Source organism: Bidens hawaiensis, unplaced genomic scaffold, assembly GCF_021521415.1.
Source record: "Bidens hawaiensis isolate Kalapana, Puna unplaced genomic scaffold, B.hawaiensis_p1.1 tig00001032_1, whole genome shotgun sequence".
Classification (NCBI taxonomy): domain Eukaryota; kingdom Viridiplantae; phylum Streptophyta; class Magnoliopsida; order Asterales; family Asteraceae; genus Bidens; species Bidens hawaiensis.
The window spans coordinates 3,161,219-3,179,041 of record NW_027491060.1 but is presented as its reverse complement, the minus strand read 5'-3'; the positions used below and the strand labels follow the sequence as shown (position 1 = coordinate 3,179,041).

General features: G+C 39.7%; 2 protein-coding genes across 2 annotated transcripts; one reads left to right on the top strand and one right to left on the bottom strand.

The window, feature by feature from the left end:
- Window positions 1-2,076: 2,076 nt before the first annotated feature.
- On the top strand, window positions 2,077-5,780 carry LOC143553552 (abscisic acid 8'-hydroxylase 2-like). The gene is made up of 7 exons (XM_077043534.1): window positions 2,077-2,291; window positions 3,651-3,972; window positions 4,068-4,220; window positions 4,534-4,776; window positions 4,972-5,247; window positions 5,355-5,473; window positions 5,594-5,780. Exons 1-7 carry the CDS (start codon window positions 2,077-2,079, stop codon window positions 5,691-5,693), a joined length of 1,428 nt encoding a protein of 475 aa, XP_076899649.1. The 3' UTR covers window positions 5,694-5,780.
- Window positions 5,781-13,468: 7,688 nt separating this feature from the next.
- On the bottom strand, window positions 13,469-15,924 carry LOC143553544 (uncharacterized). Its single transcript, XM_077043527.1, has 5 exons — window positions 15,775-15,924; window positions 15,540-15,649; window positions 14,911-14,992; window positions 14,732-14,814; window positions 13,469-14,138 (listed from the first exon to the last, which is right to left on the bottom strand). Exons 1-5 carry the CDS (start codon window positions 15,814-15,816, stop codon window positions 13,913-13,915), a joined length of 543 nt encoding a protein of 180 aa, XP_076899642.1. The 5' UTR covers window positions 15,817-15,924; the 3' UTR covers window positions 13,469-13,912.
- Between the last annotated feature and the right edge of the window lie 1,899 nt (window positions 15,925-17,823).

The window sequence follows — 17,823 nt, the reverse complement described above, 5'->3', positions numbered from 1 at the left end:
AGCATACTTTTTTTTTTAATTTTTGCTTCTTGGCTCTTGCCTAAATAATTTTTAACACGAACATTTGCAAAAGGCTCTCTCTCTTAAAGATGTCCGATGTCGTGAGTTGTCAATAAAAACCATCAAATTAATTAAGCTTTGACTTGGTGGCAAGCAGCCAAGCATGGGTGGATTTATGCTTGTACCACCGTAGTTACTGTACTACAGTTTTTTTTGTTGTTATGTATAGTACTACTATGTCTGAGTTTTTTGAGTGACTCCATGTGACTTCGTTTAAAATATCAGATGAGGATGGGGAGGATTAAATCTTTTCTTTTGAATGATCAACGAAGGCCTGCCAATCGCATACGTAAAAGGTCACCCACGACCGTGATCGTAAACAACGATGATTACCTGACCTACCACAACTTCTAAGGGAACCCCATCGCCTGAAGACCTGCTATGGTAAAACTTTGGTTCAAAACAATATTTTGTCATTAACGAGAATTAAACTGATGACCATCTTTTAAAAAGTCAGCAAGATACCACTAGAATACTCTTATGCACAGAGGGAATCAGAGTTCGAGCTCCATCCACAGTACTCGATGGAAACATCTTACTAAACCTATGGTACTAATTACTAAAAGATTGATATGGTAATATATATTTTTAAATCTTTTGTTGTAATTTTTTAGTTATCAGTTACACTTAATACTTTAATTTACCTTTTTTATTAATTTTTGAATGGCACAATTATATTATTTAAAAATAAAAACTAAAATTAAAATTAAAAATTCAACATGTAACTGATAGACAAGAACACTTAAATAAGGAAAAAAAATTAAAAAATAAGTAAAAAAGGCATCAACAAGAATCCATTCCACTTCACTAGTGATCTCTCCTAGAAACATTTTATCGCATTGTCGAGTTACGATTCCCATACCAAAGAGTTCCACATAGATCTATTTTTAATCTAATTAAAACCAAACATCATAATCTCTTATGTTATCGAGTTGACCAATCGTATATCACATCTTTAGACACAAAATCATTTAGAATTTTTGGCAACCTTCAACAAGTTGTATGCGAGATAGATAATCGAACCTTTTTAGTCACCTTAGAAACCTGCGCCTTTGCAATATGCTCCAATAATAACTCGAATGAATCACCTGTAGCTTCACATCTGATCCAGTTATAATTTTTATTCCATACCCATGAGGTTAATTTAAGGTTCCAAAACGTATGGACATCATCTTCTAAACACGAATTAAACAATTTACACAAATTCAAACTCAAGCTCACCCACCTTCCGTTATTAGCTTTATTTAACACTTAATCCTTCTGTATTTCAATGTAAATTTTACTCAAACCAACCCTGATCAAATATGATATAATGATATATATTTTACCTTTTTTTAGATAGACTTTAATGTTTCTTAACACTCATTTTTACATCAACGTTACTTTCTCTTGATTTACGCATTTTTCTATCTACGTTGTGCTGACTTCTTTATATGTACTTAAACTTGTCAATGTCTACACAACCAAAGTTCTACTTATTAGACTATATATTGTGATGGCTTCAGCATGGGCTCTAACTCCTTCCCTGCCACATCACACGCGAACTTCGGTTGGCTATTTACTGTGGGAGGGGAATGAAAGTGGCTCGCAAGCAGGGGCTTTATACACGACAAGGTCAAGTGATCGAACATGAACTTTATTCAAAGCCTAATTAGCGTCCAGGTACGATGTAGCGTACATAATATTAAAGGATAAATTCAGAGCCAATAAAATCTTAATAGTCTTAAAAAAACATGGAGTTGAAAGAAAAGAGGATAATTACTAGGAAAATATTATGTAATTAATGTTTTCAACTTTAATTCAATTCCGGAAATGAATGAGTTTAACCCATTAATGGTATTGTAATGATGTGTTTATCCAGATGGGTGACACTTGTCCCGGACACTTGGGCCAATCTTATCCATCCTAATCCCCCACAAAACAGTATAAATACAACCCATCCACCATGCCACCACCACCACCACCACCTCAACCAGCCTTCAAAACTTTGCAACTCATCCTATATATTCAACAAACATGTCTGTCCTAATTCTACCACCACTGCATTTCCTTCTTTCACCATTTCTGGTTTTGTTGTTTCTTGTGGCGCTCGTTTGTAACGTGTTACTCAGGCGCATGCAAAGCGGACACCGGCGGCTGCCACCTGGCTCGATGGGTTGGCCTTATATCGGTGAAACCCTCAGCCTCTACACCCAAAATCCAAACACTTTCTTCTCTAAACGTCAAATGAGGTTCTTATATTAATTTTATTACACTCGGGTTTTCTATATATGTGGATATTTGATCATATTATTAGTTTCCATAAATATTGGATTCTTTTTTAAGGTACTTAAAAAAATAAAAATAAAAACACACACATTCATAAATGTTGTTAACCTTTTGCACTTTTGTTTAAAAAAAATGTAATTTCAATCAAAAAGTTTATATCAATTTGGTATTGCATGGTTCGATGGGTTGGCCTTACGTACATCCTCGATCGTGTTACTCCAATAATTCGAGCACTTCCTTCTCCAAGTGTCGAAGGAGGTTTTTGTTACGTACGTTGAGAGTTATTTGGGGAAAATGAAACATAATATTAATTTCCCCTTCCCCATATATTAATGGATTGTTTGGTTTATGCAAATGATATGCTTGACAATAATGTGATCAAGATATAAATTGCCACGTTTATGCAATTTTTTTTCTTATTAAAGTTGTTTATTTCGTTCGTATAAGATTTGGTAGATGTTTTTATGAATATAAATGGTTACATATTGATTAAACATATCATCATAAATATCAAATCGTGGTTATAATACCTTAATTTAATTTAAAATCATTTTTATAGTGAATTTGTAAGCTTTTTGGTTTCTGAAGGTCTAATATTCTGTTTTTGCTTTTTTTTTTGTTTGAAGCTAGCCACATTTTTTTAAAACAATTAATTAACATTTTTCTGTATGAATAATAATTAAAAGAAAAAAAGGCGTTTTAATGATTTAATTTAATGACTTTACTCAAATGTTGTAACTCACATGTATAAATGTTTAGAGTCTTAAAAATCAAATCAAATAAATAATTATAATTATAATTATAATTATAATACTAATAATAATAATTAAGAAGAAAAGCATGTTTGAATGGATTAAAACCATACCATTTTTTTTTCTAATTTCGTTTTCTTTATTTAGATGTGTCAAAAATTGGGTTCCAATATGTAGAAACATAGATATTAAATCAATATAGCAGGTAGGCGGGCAACAAGCTGCGCCGCCACCCCTTTCTGAATTGCAAACCCTAACCTGCTAAAGACATACCCCTGCTCCTTTGGAGTCGACACATTGCTATGCACAACCTGTTGGACCCTGGTTAGAAAACAGATAGCTTCCGGTGCCAAGGAGCCAAATGTATCAAAAGCACTATTTATGAAAAAATTTCCAATTTATTTGGATGATTATAATTACCCTTTTGCAAATTATATTTGTTTAAAAGTTTAAAAAGTAGTTTCTCACAATGTTTTTATTTATTTATTTATGATATCAATTTGGTTAATTATTAATTATTTCTTTTCTAAATTACTTGTATTTGAATGATTTTACTTTCTTGTCAACTAGATATGGAAAAATATTCACGAGTCACATACTGGGATGTCCATCTGTAATGATATCAAGCCCTGAGATAACCAAAATAATCTTAGTGACTCAGTCTCATCTCTTCAAACCCACATATCCTTCAACTAAAGAGAAGTTGATAGGCCCTCAAGCAGTCTTTTTTCACCAAGGTTCATACCATTCCCACCTCAAGAAACTCATCCAATCTTCATTTCTTCCTTCCGCGATTAAAGATCAGGTTCGCAACATTGAGAACATTGTCCTCGGTCTTCTTGCCACCTGGGAGCGTATGGACTCTATCAACACCTTGCATGAGATGAAGAAGGTATGCATGATACTTGTATGTTGGTCGAGTTACCATGAACAACTGTGACACATGCATAATCTGACATTTATGTATTTTTGCTTTGTGGGATACAGTATTCATATGAAGTGGCAATGATATCAGTATTCGGGAACGACGTAGAGGAGAAAGAAATTGAAGGATTAAAGCATTTGTATCATTGCATAGAGAAAGGGTATAATTCAATGCCTTTGAACCTTCCAGGAACTCCATTCAACAAAGCATTGAAGGTGAGAAAATCACCATCCATTATTTTTCTAATGATCACATATAGTAATAGATTACTTGTCAGTTTATTGGAAATTAAATACTTTTTTTGCTAAAATGTTTGATTACATTGCGCTTTTCGGTTATTAATATATAGTACATGTTTTGGGGAGTTTTTCGCTTAATTACTAGCTTATAAACTTTATGGATCATCTATTAACTTCATGAATCATCAAGCTTTTAACATATCTAAATATTAGTTTACATGTCTATATGTATATGGAAAAATATTATACATATTTTGGGGAGTATTTTTACTAACACCATGAATTATAGGCTAGGAAACTTCTTAATGAGAGATTGAAGAAGATTATGCAGAAAAGAAGGGAGACTGGAGAGTATGGTGGAGGACTGCTAGGAGTATTCTTGGGATTAAATGGAAAAGACCAGTTGAGTGATTCACAGATAGCAGATAATATAATCGGAGTCATATTTGCAGCTCATGATACAACTGCAAGTGTCCTAACATGGCTGCTCAAGTACTTGCATGATCATCCTCTTCTTTTGGATGCTGTTAAGGTAGTTGAATCTCGGATGAGAATAAAATCGACGGATTGTGTTTAATGGGAATCTATAGTAACTAATTAAATCGACGGATTGATTCAATATTTCAATCTCATTATAAACAATTACTTTCAACAATTTTATTGGTGTTAACAAAGCTAGTTTAACTATTTGGTACATATATTTACCCAAGTCTTATTTCATAAACAGAATGAACAAGAAGAAATCCATCGAGAGAGACTGGTAACCAGGCGTGGAATGACATGGGATGACACTAGACGCATGCCAATAACTGCTCGCGTTATACAAGAGACGTTGAGGAGCGCAAGCATTCTATCGTTTTTGTTTCGAGAAGCCGTTGAAGATGTGGAAATAGAAGGTTATATCATCCCGCGAGGTTGGAAGGTTCTTCCTCTCTTTAGAACCATTCATTACTCCTCTGACTTCTTCCCTGACCCTAACAAGTTTGATCCTTCACGATTCGAGGTTAGAACCTAAATACTTTATAATCATGTTGCTTCTATTTATTGATAGAATATGCATATATATAGTAAGATACACCATTGTTATTAATTTGATTTCATATACTATAGGTAGCACCTCGCCCGAACACATACATGCCATTTGGGAGTGGAGCTCACGCTTGTCCGGGGAATGAGCTAGCTAAGCTTGAGATGTTTATCCTTATCCACCACCTTACTACCTCCTTCAGGCAAGCCTACTTTCACCTAATTACTGATTTTAATTATGCTTAATAACTAAATATACCATCTACACTGGCATATAATGGCACAAAATTTCTAAAACCGTTTGCTTGGATATGTGTTTGCAGATGGGAAGTGATTGGAGAAGATAATGGCATACAGTATGTCCCCTTCCCCGTGCCCAAACAAGGCCTGCCGATCAAGGTGCACCGCATTAGAGAAGTCTAGCGCCATCAAGTGCTAGTAATAGTCGTTGAGAGGAAATCAAGATATGTAATATAGGGTAAGAAAATAAATGAATAGAAGATCAAGCTAGATAGTTACAGAAAACACAAGTATGTTGTATAATGTTTCATATTTGTTTTCCTAAAACTATATGATATATGATCTTCTATACCCCAATGTTTTACTCCAATAATCCCGCTTCTAAATGAAATTATTATAATCGTTTGAACTTGAATCACACATAATGACATAAACAAAGAAAATCTCTCGGACTAACGCCTAATTTCACTAAAATTCTCTATGAAAACCGACAACGAGTTTTAACAAACCAATAACTTATCCCACACCGTTTTCCTTTCCACCTCATTTTTAGGAGCATAAACATTAACAAGAATTAAAACATCCAGAAGCAGAAAAACTCTTTTATCCTTTAAAAAGATGTGAGGATGTTTACAGTCCGGTTTTATTTTAAAACGGAATCGTACCATTAGATCGTAAAATGTTCAATAAAAATGGTATTAAAAGTAAGACTCAACATTTTAGCTTCTTAACTATTAAAAAATTAAGAAAAGTAAACTTAAAGAGCACATAATCAAACACAATATGCGCATTATAACTAAAATATTTATGCGAAATATAATTTTAAGATTCCTGTATGTTAAAAAATATTTTTTCTTGTTTATTATTATTATTAGAATTATACAGAAAAAAGGTATTTCTAGAGAGGTTGTGTTAGGTTGATCTCGCATTCAACTATATAATCCAATTGCCAAATTTCTTTCATTGAAAATACTAAGTTATGGAAGTCTAGTATACTACGGATTATTGCAAACTTAAATGCATATTCAAGTATTCAACCCGTGACATTAAATCAAGGTTTGCGTCGTAAGTGATAATTTAGAGGCTATTAAGAGAAACATAAAAATACTTTCTTTTTCAAAATTGTTTGATGCATATATATGTTTTCAGCAGTTCTTAATTCATTGATCGATCCTGATATAAATCACACTTTCTTTTACAAAATTGTTGATGGTTATGTAAATTGTTGAAACACAGATCCGGCTGGGTGGACGAGCTTCCGCACGTCCTTTGGGCAAACAGAACGCTGAAGAAGGCCAGTACGGGAGAAACCCCGTTTAGTCTCACTTATGGCACTGAAGCCATGGTCCCGGTCGAAATTGGTTTACCCTCACCAAGGGTCTTGATCCAGCCAGAAGACAATGATGCGGAAAGACGGTTAGACCTTATGCTAACCGAGGAACGCAGAGACTTAGCCGCAGTGCGTGAAGAGAATTACAAACGACAAATGCAAAAGTACTACAACACGCGGGTAAAACTCTGCAACTTCAGTGAAGGAGACTACATACTGCGTAACAACGAGGCTTCGAACCAAGAACGCCCAGGAAAGCTGGCCCCAGTCTGGGAAGGGCCATACGTTATCAAACAAGTTCTGGGAAAGGGCGCATACCGGCTCGAAAGGCTCGATGGCACTCCCATCCAAAGAACATGGAATGGAGCTCAATTACGCAAATGTTATATGTAGATCAATTCCAAACTTGTAAAGAAAAGGCCTAAGAGCCACTTCTAATGGAAATGATTCTCCTTTCACAATGTGTTGATAGCCTTACCTTTAACTTATGAACTTCCCATGTGCCGGTATTCACCGCATCAATGTGTGAAGAAGTAAGTAGTTTTGTGTGGAAGGCGGCAAAACCCGCATAAACACAACGCTAAAAATGTTAAAAAGTTCTAAGGAAAACCTACACGCAGGTCAGATGTAAGTAAAGTTTAGCCATCCTTGTAAGTGCAAGTGACGGTCTTACCCGCACAATCACGAACAAGGAAGCAAAACTTCAACCTATCATCTACCACGTTCAAAGGTTAACTTATTCTGAACACTTAGAAAATTTCAAAGGAAAAGATGAGGTAAACTTCCACGCAGGTTAAATGTAAGTTTAGCCATCCTACTAAGTGCAAGTGACGGTCCTACCCGCACAATCATGAAAGAGGAAGCAAAATAAACTTATAATTTACCACGTCAAAAAGTTAACTTATCTAAGTACTAAAGAAATTGCTAAGTGTAAACATGCAACAAAGAAAAGGACAAACACATTCTTTATTTCATCGAAACTCGAATATTACAAACATTGCTGGGTATATACCCGCATACAAAAGAAATACAAAAACAAATATCTACGCTAGTGGTGGAAAGGGATCTTCTGGATCATGCTTCAGGACCTCTTCCACTTGGACCCGCACCATCAGCAGAGTGTGACGGTTCAAGGAAAGCTCTAAGGACAGCAAGCCCATCATCAGCAGCAGCAATTTCATTCACCTTCTCCACCACCGGATGCGGGAAGGCAGCATACTGGTTCACTGCTTGGTCGTAAATAGTTTCAGTATCCGCATTATACAAAGGGAAGTTGGAAGGCGGGACGCCTTTCTCAGCAAACCCTAGACCAAGCAGGAAGCCGGTCCGTTCCCCATCCTCATGAGAAGCGTTGAGGGCTGCGCTCATAGCATCGTCGTAAGATGTCTCTGAAAAGACCCGATGCACAACCTACAAAGAAAATGTACAAGTGTAAGAAACTTCTGTCGCAAAGGAAAGCGTGAAGACAAAGCTAAAATACCTGAGGCAACGCTTCTCGAAGAAGCCATTCCTTGGCAACCAGAGCTTCTTGAAGGGCGGCTTGAGCTTGGGTGCAGGCGCGTTCGGCTTCGCTCTTATTAAGATTGGCAAGAAGCACATCCTTTGCAGCGGCCTCTTCAACGCCCTTAAGCTTCCGCTTGCGCACACCCCTCTGGTCCAGGATCTCTTGAAGCTTCTTTGCATCCTCCATAGCCAAGGCATCATGAGCCTGTTGAAGAGCCTCTAATTTGGCTTTAAGTTCTTCATTCTCCAGGCGGAGAGGCTCAGCAACAGCTTCAGCCTTGGTGGCCCTCTCGGTCGCGTTCCTCGCAGTCTCCTTAGCTAGCCGAAGCTGTTCGTTAACAGCTTGGGCAGCCTTGGAGCGGGCCTCGAGTCGCGCTTGAACCTCAACCTCGAGGGCCTTGAAGGCCTTATCCTTCTCCGCAGCCACTGCGGTTAGTTTTTGGTTCTCCTCCCGGAGAGCACGCGCCTGAGATACTTCTTTAACGCGAGCTGCTTTCAACTTGTCGTTTTCACGACAAAGCAGCTCGACGCATGGCTGCATCCGGGCCAGGAGAACCCGAAGCTCGTTGGTTAGCCTACCCTCCTGGTAGCTAACCATGGCTTCCCCCAACGCACCATGGGGAGCAGCGTGGCGAGCCCAGTCCACGCACTCCACAGGTGTGCAAAGGGTTGTTCCTCGGCGAATGTTCCATCTTGGAACATACACTTCATTGGAATCCGACACTGCAAAAGAAACAAAGCAGTTAGGAAAAGATGATAAAAAAAAATGTATAAAGGCCAAAAGAACCCTACGCACCTGTAGGGTCGATCACAGGCCGATAGCCACCGAACCCATCACCTGAACCTAAGGGAAATCCATCCAAAAGGTCAGGCAGATGGGAAGGTAACAAAGATTGGCGAGAAGCCTCGCGCGTACCTGAAGGTTCGGCCGTCGAGGCCGATGGCGGAGGCGGCACGGTTTCCGCCGCAGTAGATGGCGGAGGCATGGTATCCGCCGCGGTCGCCGCCGTGGAGTCAGCAGCAACAGTAACCGCCGGCTCCGTGAAGGATGCTGTAAAAATCGCACTCACGGCCGGCGGTGACGTCATCTCGGCTGGAACAGTCGGCTCAAAGGAGTGAGCAACTGGACCAGCGGATGCAGGCGCAGGCGCCTGGGTCGACACCTCAGGTAGGCTGACCGAGCCTACCGTCATTGGCGGAGAGGTACTCCCCTGCGCTCCACCCTGGAATGCGTCAACATCCACGCCTGCACAAGAAGATAAGTTTCAATAAATTTATAGTGATAAATCTACAAAGATAAGGACGTTTGTACTTACGGGTTTTCTTGAGCCTGAACGTACGGACGGGCGGGGACGAGCCCGATGGAGCCGGTCTCTTGATGCCGGTCACCGTCGTCGTCGTTGGTTCTCCGGAGGCAACAGTCGTAGCCTCCGGAGCAGTGGTCTTCTCACCACCGGGGTTCCCCGCCACCTCTTCACTATCTGACTCAGTGTCAGATAGAAGCACTGGATCGGCTGTGGAGGCCACCTTCTCCTTCCCCTTTCCGCCGGCAGCTTTCCTCTTCCGCACCAGCGAATGACCTTCTGCGGATTCCTCAGAAGAAGGGATGTCAGGAATTCCGGCAGCGGGTACAGCACTGAGGGATTGAGGATAGAATATCGCCTTACCTGGCCGCCGGTGGCTCAGGATCTCGTGGCCCAGCGGATAGACCTCCACAACCCGATCCGCCGTTTGTTCCAGGATGGGCAACTCGCCCTCGTCTAGAGCACGAGTACCCATCCGCGCGGGACCGTCAGCTTCCCGCGGGTACAGGAGCGACTCCAAATCGTTCCCCTCTGAAAGAAAAGATACAGTTAGAAGACAAACTCATATCAGCAAAAAAGTCAAGACATACCATAAGGAATAGAGTTCAAACCGTATTCGAGAAGGATGGGAACCTGAGAAGCCTCCTTCCACACCCGGCTCATCCCCAACATCACCATCCCGGACTCCGCAAACCGGTAAACCCGAGATTGGACCAGGGATATCTTCGAGAACCATTCCGCCTCCTGGTAGTTGGTGGCGTGAAAGCTCGGAATTGCTTGGCCATTTTTAAACTTCATGGCAAGGGGGACGGCGCGGGCGGATATGTAGAAGAACTCCCGCTTCCACGATCGGAGACTGCGCTCGGTCGCGCAAATCTTTAAACCCTTAATACGGGTTGTCAGGGTGTACCACCCCTGGATGCACCTCCAGGTATAGAAGGTCATCAGGCGGTCCACATAGAGCTCGATGCCCAAAATCCGGCACACCCACTCGAAGTGGCGAATCTTGGCGATCGCCATGGGGTGCAACTCGGTAAGATGAACACCGTGCCTCTCAAGGACACGGTAAACAAACTTTGTCAATGGGAACCTAAGATTCCCATAGACAAAGAATGCTGCATAAACCCCGATCTTGCCTCTGGGGGCATCGTACACGGTCTGATGGGGTTCAGGAAACTCAGGCTCGAGAGAATCGAGCATGAACTTCCTAACAACATACCGGTACTGATCGCCGGGCAGAGCACACTGGCACTCGCCAGCAGTACTCCTATCATCAGTTGTAGACTCGAAATCATGTGAATACATCTTGCAGAAGGAAGAAGAAAACGATTTCAAGGGAATGCTCGACTGAATAGAGTATTCACCGGAAATCGCTGTAAAGATGAAGAGAAAATGTGAAAGTGTGAATTGGAAAGGATCCTCCACCCCCTTTATATACTAATTGCAATTAATGCGGTGAATTTAATGCGGAGGAGAGAGAAATTGAAGGTGCAATGAAACTATGACGCGTGGCAAAAAGCAAGCTGGCAACAGCTGTCAAAAGGACGCGTGCCAGTAATTTTGCGGCCACGCGCCCGAAAAATCGCGCCCACGCGCCTGAAAAAGCGTCTGGAATGACCATGTACTGTCACGTCACCATAACTTCCTGCACGTCCTGACACAGTCAGAAGAAACCGTCGCACGACGTTTCAGAGGTTTGGACTGTTCTTATCTTTCCACCAACCCTTCGAATTTCAAAAAATTCAAAAAGATTCAAAAAAGTAAACGGGAAAATACCCCTTACCTTGGCAAACAAGTAACCATGAGCCGGGTGCGGGTACAGCGTTAAGGCAAAACCCTTCGCATACCTAGCACCCGCAGGGAATTGAAGCCAAGAATAACTTGGCAAACAAGTAACCATAAGCCGGGTGCGGGTACAGTGTTAAGGCAAAACCCTTCACATACCTAGCACCCGCAGGGAATTGAAGCCAAGAATACCTGGGCAACCAAGTAACTATAAGACAGGTGCGGGTACAGTGTTAAGGCAAAAGCCTTCACATACCTAGCACCCGCAAGGAATGGACCCCAGTACCTTGGAAGTAAAGTAACCGTAAGACGAGCGTGGGTAGTGTAAGGCAAAACCCTTCACATACCTAGCGCCCCGCAGAGAATTGAAACCAAGAAGGATCTTCTGAGCAATGCTTGCGGATAGAGGAATAACATCCCCGCATAACGGGAACGTCGAGAATTATATTGTTTGAAACTCCGTGATGGAATTGGTGGTCTTAACATAATTGATCACTATGTTGAAAACCACCAGAACCCCATGGAGAATATATACAAGTGAGACTCAACGCTCCTGACTTGCGAGAAGGTTACATACCTACCCGCATCATACCCAAAGATCAAGCAAAAAAATCGGGAATTTTTGCAAGTGACATTAGGAAACCCGCGGGAAGAATCCCCACGGAGAACCTTAAAACTAAAAACCCCTTTTCAAAACCCCTTGCTTAAAGTCCAAATGTTCACCTCACTTTATTAAACATTCATGAGAAGAACATTGGACTGGGGGGACTTGAAGAGGTAGGTCCCAGCAGAGCCCAGTTGGTCCCGCAAGACTCACCTTGAACAGGGACGTCTGCGCAAAGGCCATCTGCTCCCGCAGGACCCACCATGCTCAGAGAACCTTACGCGCAGTACGCAAGCTGTACACGCAGGGAAAGCCTCCCAATGGTGAAGTACCCCCGCCTGTTCCCGCAGTTGCGGATACAAGCCATCAGGGAAGGCTACCCGCAGACAGCAGGGCTACACGCACAAGACACTAGCTACTTCAGTAGTCACATGAAGGAATGAGCAAGGCGGGAACAATCCCGCCTAAATGAGCCAGTCCGTATGATTCTGAAAGATCTTTTGTACTATACCTACCAAGGTATGGATAGGACAGACGATCTGACCAGAACAGCCCATGAGCCAATCACAGGGTGACAGCTCACCGACAACAGTGCGAGGAGGAGCACCCTCTAGTACTGTTTGTCACTATTAGCCGCTGCCTACTCACCAACCCTTACTGTGGGGCATGCGCAGCCTACAGTTGGTGGAATAGTGTTACTGTTGGCCGTAACCTATTCACCAACCAGCATGGCCTGCGTACAATCCACAGTAGGTGGGACGTGCATAATCTACAGTTGGTGGAATAGTGCAGCCGACTTTGTTACTGTTGGCCGTAACCTACCCACCAACCAGTATGGCCTGTGCATAGTCCACTGTTGGTAGAACAGGAATACTATTCAGCCGGCTGTACCTTCTAGGAAACCTACCTTCGGCTATAAATACTCCAACATCTTGGAATGGTAAGATCATCTGCTATCCTGTTATCTAGCAATCTCTTAATATACACTTATATTCAGAGCAATCTAGTCTGATTCTCACGCCGGAGGGTGGTCACAAGGAGGAACCCCCCCCCCTTCTCAGTGACGAGCTTACGGTGTTTGTTTTGCAGGTCCCCTGAAGAACAACCGTCTCTGTTGGACCTCATTCCCGTGGGAAACATTACTTAACCCCCAGATTATCTATAATCTGCACCGGGTCACTTAGTGTTTCTTCAGTTATGTAAATTGTTTAATGGATATTCCTAACTGTTTTTTAATATTATTATTTTAGATATATACAACCTAATTTATTTGTTTATATAACATGATAACTAATTTAAATATATCGTATTTTATTGTGCCTTGTAAATTAGTTGATTGATTTTAAAATATATCATAATTATATGATACATGTATATCCGCTGCAGTTCATAATAAGTTAAATTAGAAGGGAAAAAGAGGAGAATTCTGGACGAAACCTTAATAGAATGGGGGTTGATTATATCAGAAAGCATGTTACCATTGCATTCAGAAACTGTTTTAGAGCAGCTGCAAGGCATCCGTTGTTGGCGTTCATTGCTTGTGTTTTGTTTTCGACACACCAATTGTTTCCTGCTTTGTTTTCTCTTTTGGAATTTAAAATTTTCCAGTATAATAAAAGGGGTATATAACATTCAATATAAAAAGATAATGTCATAATACTACCATCACCAATTCACCCATTAAATATAAAAAAGATTGTTTCTTTCATCATAAATAATACAAACTAAAACCAGATATAAGAAGTCAAATAATGGGTAGTCAACAATTCAACTTGAACATGAATAACAAAATCTTACACACTAAACATAAATAACCTTGTTGGAAAGTTACATGGCAACTAAACAACTAACCCTGATGGGCCATAAACTTAACTGATCAGCCCGTCCTGTTTTGACTCTTTGGAGATCTTAAAACATTGAAGTCGAGCTTTCCTCGCTTATTCGATTTCTTTCTGCTATCATTTGAGCCTTTTGAGGAAGAACCCGAGTTGCCTTCAATAACATTTACTGATTTATTGGGCTCTGCTGTAGCTTCAACTTGTTTCCTTTTGAGGTCTCCGTTGACGTTATTCTTAGTCAAGCTTACCGGTTCTTCATTTTCTCTATAACAAGAAAACATTAAATCATAATGGGCTGGTTGGGGTAACAGTCTAAACCGTAGTTTCTCAATAAAATAAGCATATTGATCTAAAAGATTTTGTGTACAAAATACACTTCAGTCACCTTTCAAGTTTCAACCAATCAAAACAGTTTCCTTTTTTAAGTTTTCTTCTTTTTTTGGACCCGTTTGAAATAAAACACAGCCAAAATCAACACATTCATAAGAAATGTGTTGAAACTGCAACCACTAATAGCAATTAAGCAATGTACATTCAATTATTCAAACATACAAACAAGGCCTCAATCATTAAAACATGTATTGAAATTGCCACCACTTAAACAAGTTAAGTTTGGATTGGTCCATTTATTAAACAGTTCATGTTCAGGTTGACCTGGTAAGAAATGGGTCACGTCAACCAACCCAAAACCTTTTTCCTTGTGATGTGTTGAATTTACATAATATATGATGCAAAACCATGTATCATATAAAAATAGACAGAAAACCATGACCATTTCAAGGTATATTGATTGATACAATGGTTCTAGAATTCTTTTAACAACAAATCAAACAAGGGCTTTAAACAGAATAACCAACCTATTAGACGGTTTTCCCTGATCACCAGAAGATGTAGCATCACCATCAGATTGTCTAGGGTTTGTAGCCACCTCATTCAATTTCTACAACAAGCAAAAAGGCGAAGACCATAATCCCATATCAGCTTATTACAAAGAAAATACTTCTCAAGTTTTCATCACTTTAGCGTTTATACTTACATCAATGGATGGATTAAAACTTTGAAACGACATTCGGCCTTTGATGGCCGCAGGACTAGGATCCCCTTCCATAATAACCATACTGGATTCAAAAACGATTGTTAAGAAATTTAAAAACCATAAAACAATAACTGTAACAAAGAAAACTGAGAGAACCACAGATATACAAAGTTTCAATATGTCATATGTTCCAATCATAACCATGAATGAATCATTAGTTCTAGGGGTGAAAAAACCAAACCATAACCAACAAAACCGATCAGTTATGGTTGTGTGAATCTAGTTAACCGACCATTCAGTTATGATTACAGTTAATGCGTCTTGTATGTTTTTTTTTCCCAAAAATTTATACCTCTATTTCAATCTTTTATACCTCCAATTCTAGATTCAAACATTTAAAAGTTATGCTGCAACGGTTTGTAACCAAGCTTGGAACCGGCATATTTCAACTTCATTGGAACACCATAACTGAACCATTTTCAACCAAAACAAATTTTAAAAAAAAATACAGTAAACAATTAACCAAATTTAACCAAACAGACTTTGCACACCCCAAATTGGTTCCAATTACAAAACATGCATACATTAAATAAAAAAAAACCATAATAAATAAGTAAATAAATAAATACCATTTTTTGGTAGTGATTAAAGATCGAAAAATTCCATCAGGTACAATAATAACTTGTTCTTCTTCTGCCTTTTTGGTGGTCTCCTCCTTCTTTGCGCCCCTTTGCATAAACTGATAATACAGGTATACAATAACCATTGGTTGAATTTAATCGGATGGAAGAATAAAATTAAAATTAATTAGGGTTTGGGAACGAATTTACGATTAGTAATCAGTGAACGAAAGGAGAATTGTACCTTTAAGTTCTTCAATGTGGTGGATATCTCGCGTTTCGCCATTGAATTGAACAAGGATTTTGTAATTCAAACTTAGGGTTACGGCCAGCCCCTAATTCTGCTACCGAGGAGGGTTTTAGACAAGCCGACACCTTGATTCACAATTACCTCCCTTAAATATTATTATTATTATTATTTATTTGAAATTTTTATAAATCTCTCTACTCATCAGGTATTTGAATAGAATAAGTTTCCGCCTCACATAGGTTATTTAGACATCAGATGAGTTTATATGATTTGTATAGGGCTGTACGAGCCGTATAGGTCAAAAATTATGACATTTTGTGTCGGAGAGTGTCATGTTTTGTTCCATTGTATCGTATAGTCTTTATATGAGCCACATAGGGTTTATATGACTCGTATAGCACGTATTTAACTCGTATAGGCTTCTTTTTTTCAATTACTTCAAAAATACAAAATATTGGAAATAACAACTGGGTTGGTTATAAAAAAACACGTAATTTAAATGCACATATTGTAACACCCTTGGCAAACACAACATCGTCTCACTCTTAGGCTATCCCACATCGGCCGTGGACAAGAGAGATCATTGGTTCATAAGTAATATCCTGTCTCTTAACATCACCAACGCGTTTTGGGCAACCAAAAACAAATCCGTGAGCTCTTCGTGGGCAGAGCGGACAATATTGGTGGTATCAGAGCCACTCTTGTGCCGTTCGGGATGTTGGGACACGCCTCATCGAGGACGATGAGTCCTAGGGGGGCTGTCTGTAACACCCTTGACAAACACAACATCGTCCCACTCTTAGGCAAATCCCACATCGGCCGTGGACAAGAGAGATCATTGGTTCATAAGTAATGTCCTAACTCTTAACATCACCAACGCGTTTTTGGCAACCAAAAACAAATCCGTGAGCTCTTTGTGGGCAGAGCGGACAATATTGGTGGTGCGAGGGGCGGGGTGTTACACATATCTTATAAATTACTTACAACAAAAAATAAAAAATAAAAATTTAAGAATTCGGTTCGGTTTTTTCAGCTTTTATTACATGCAAAACCAAAATTCGAACCATGATTTCGGTTTTTAAAGAAACATAAAACCAAAACGTTAGTTTATATTTTGGTCCGGTTTTTGGGTTTGGATTTTTTTTTTATTTTTTCGATTTCAGATCGGTTTTTTACACACCCCTAGAAATGAGTAACATTTGGATAAGTAAGGCTCATATATGGAGTATTGGATCCGTATAATTGGTCTTGAAGATGGACGGTGGAGAGTCAACGTCCACTAGGAGGTTAAGGATAAGCCCAAATAAAACATGGGTAGATTTGTTCATCGGTGTTAAGAGTATCCATCTTGGAAGCATTAGTTGGCCTATAACGAAAGGATGGGGGTAACCGCAATTTAAAAAAAGTGTTATTTATACGCTAAAATCTCGATCCCCCACACCCACCCCCAACCCCAGAAACAAGTTGGTATCTTAATGAGAGAATCAAGGAGTTGGTCAGCCTTCACCATTAAAACCTTTTTAGGTTGAAGTTGGTCTACCGGTGATTGATTAGTAGAATTGACACACTAATATTTTTTAACTTTAGAGCTTGAACAATACGATTCATTCTTTTGGTGGCCATTAGGAAGCTCATAGGGCACTCAAGGATTTTCATAACTAGGCACCCAGTGTGTTGGTTCCCCGTATACCAAATTGGGTAAACCATGTTTCTCTATATTATATGAGATTCCTCATCTTCTTTCCCATATTGGATTGGTTGAGTCCAAACACGACATAAATACAAAAAAAGTTTTTAAGTGTGTCTGAGTTAGAGTTAATGTCTTTGATAAGAAAAATACATAAAAGTTGTCTTCACGTTCGCTTATTCAACTTGCTAACACGTAGACATGACATGATTGGCAATTAAGTTTAAGCTATTAAAAAGGGCAAGATACGTACACCCTTTTAAAAGAGCAAGACAACTTAATCCTTATAAATGAGCAATAAATTGAGTGAATACCTCACCCTTTCTCGCCCATGTGCAATGATTACTCATGGATTT

Excerpts from the sequence above, each read along its gene's own strand:
- LOC143553552 (XM_077043534.1), top strand. The coding sequence starts at position 2,077 with ATGTCTGTCCTAATTCTACCACCACTGCATTTCCTTCTTTCACCATTT. Across the intron at positions 3,973-4,067 it reads CCTTGCATGAGATGAAGAAG|TATTCATATGAAGTGGCAAT; the intron begins GTATGCATGATA and ends TGTGGGATACAG. Across the intron at positions 4,221-4,533 it reads CATTCAACAAAGCATTGAAG|GCTAGGAAACTTCTTAATGA; the intron begins GTGAGAAAATCA and ends CATGAATTATAG.
- LOC143553544 (XM_077043527.1), bottom strand. The coding sequence starts at position 15,816 with ATGGCGAAACGCGAGATATCCACCACATTGAAGAACTTAAAG. Across the intron at positions 14,993-15,539 it reads TTAATCACTACCAAAAAATG|TATGGTTATTATGGAAGGGG; the intron begins GTATTTATTTAT and ends TTTTGAATCCAG. Across the intron at positions 14,815-14,910 it reads GTTTTAATCCATCCATTGAT|AAATTGAATGAGGTGGCTAC; the intron begins GTAAGTATAAAC and ends TGCTTGTTGTAG.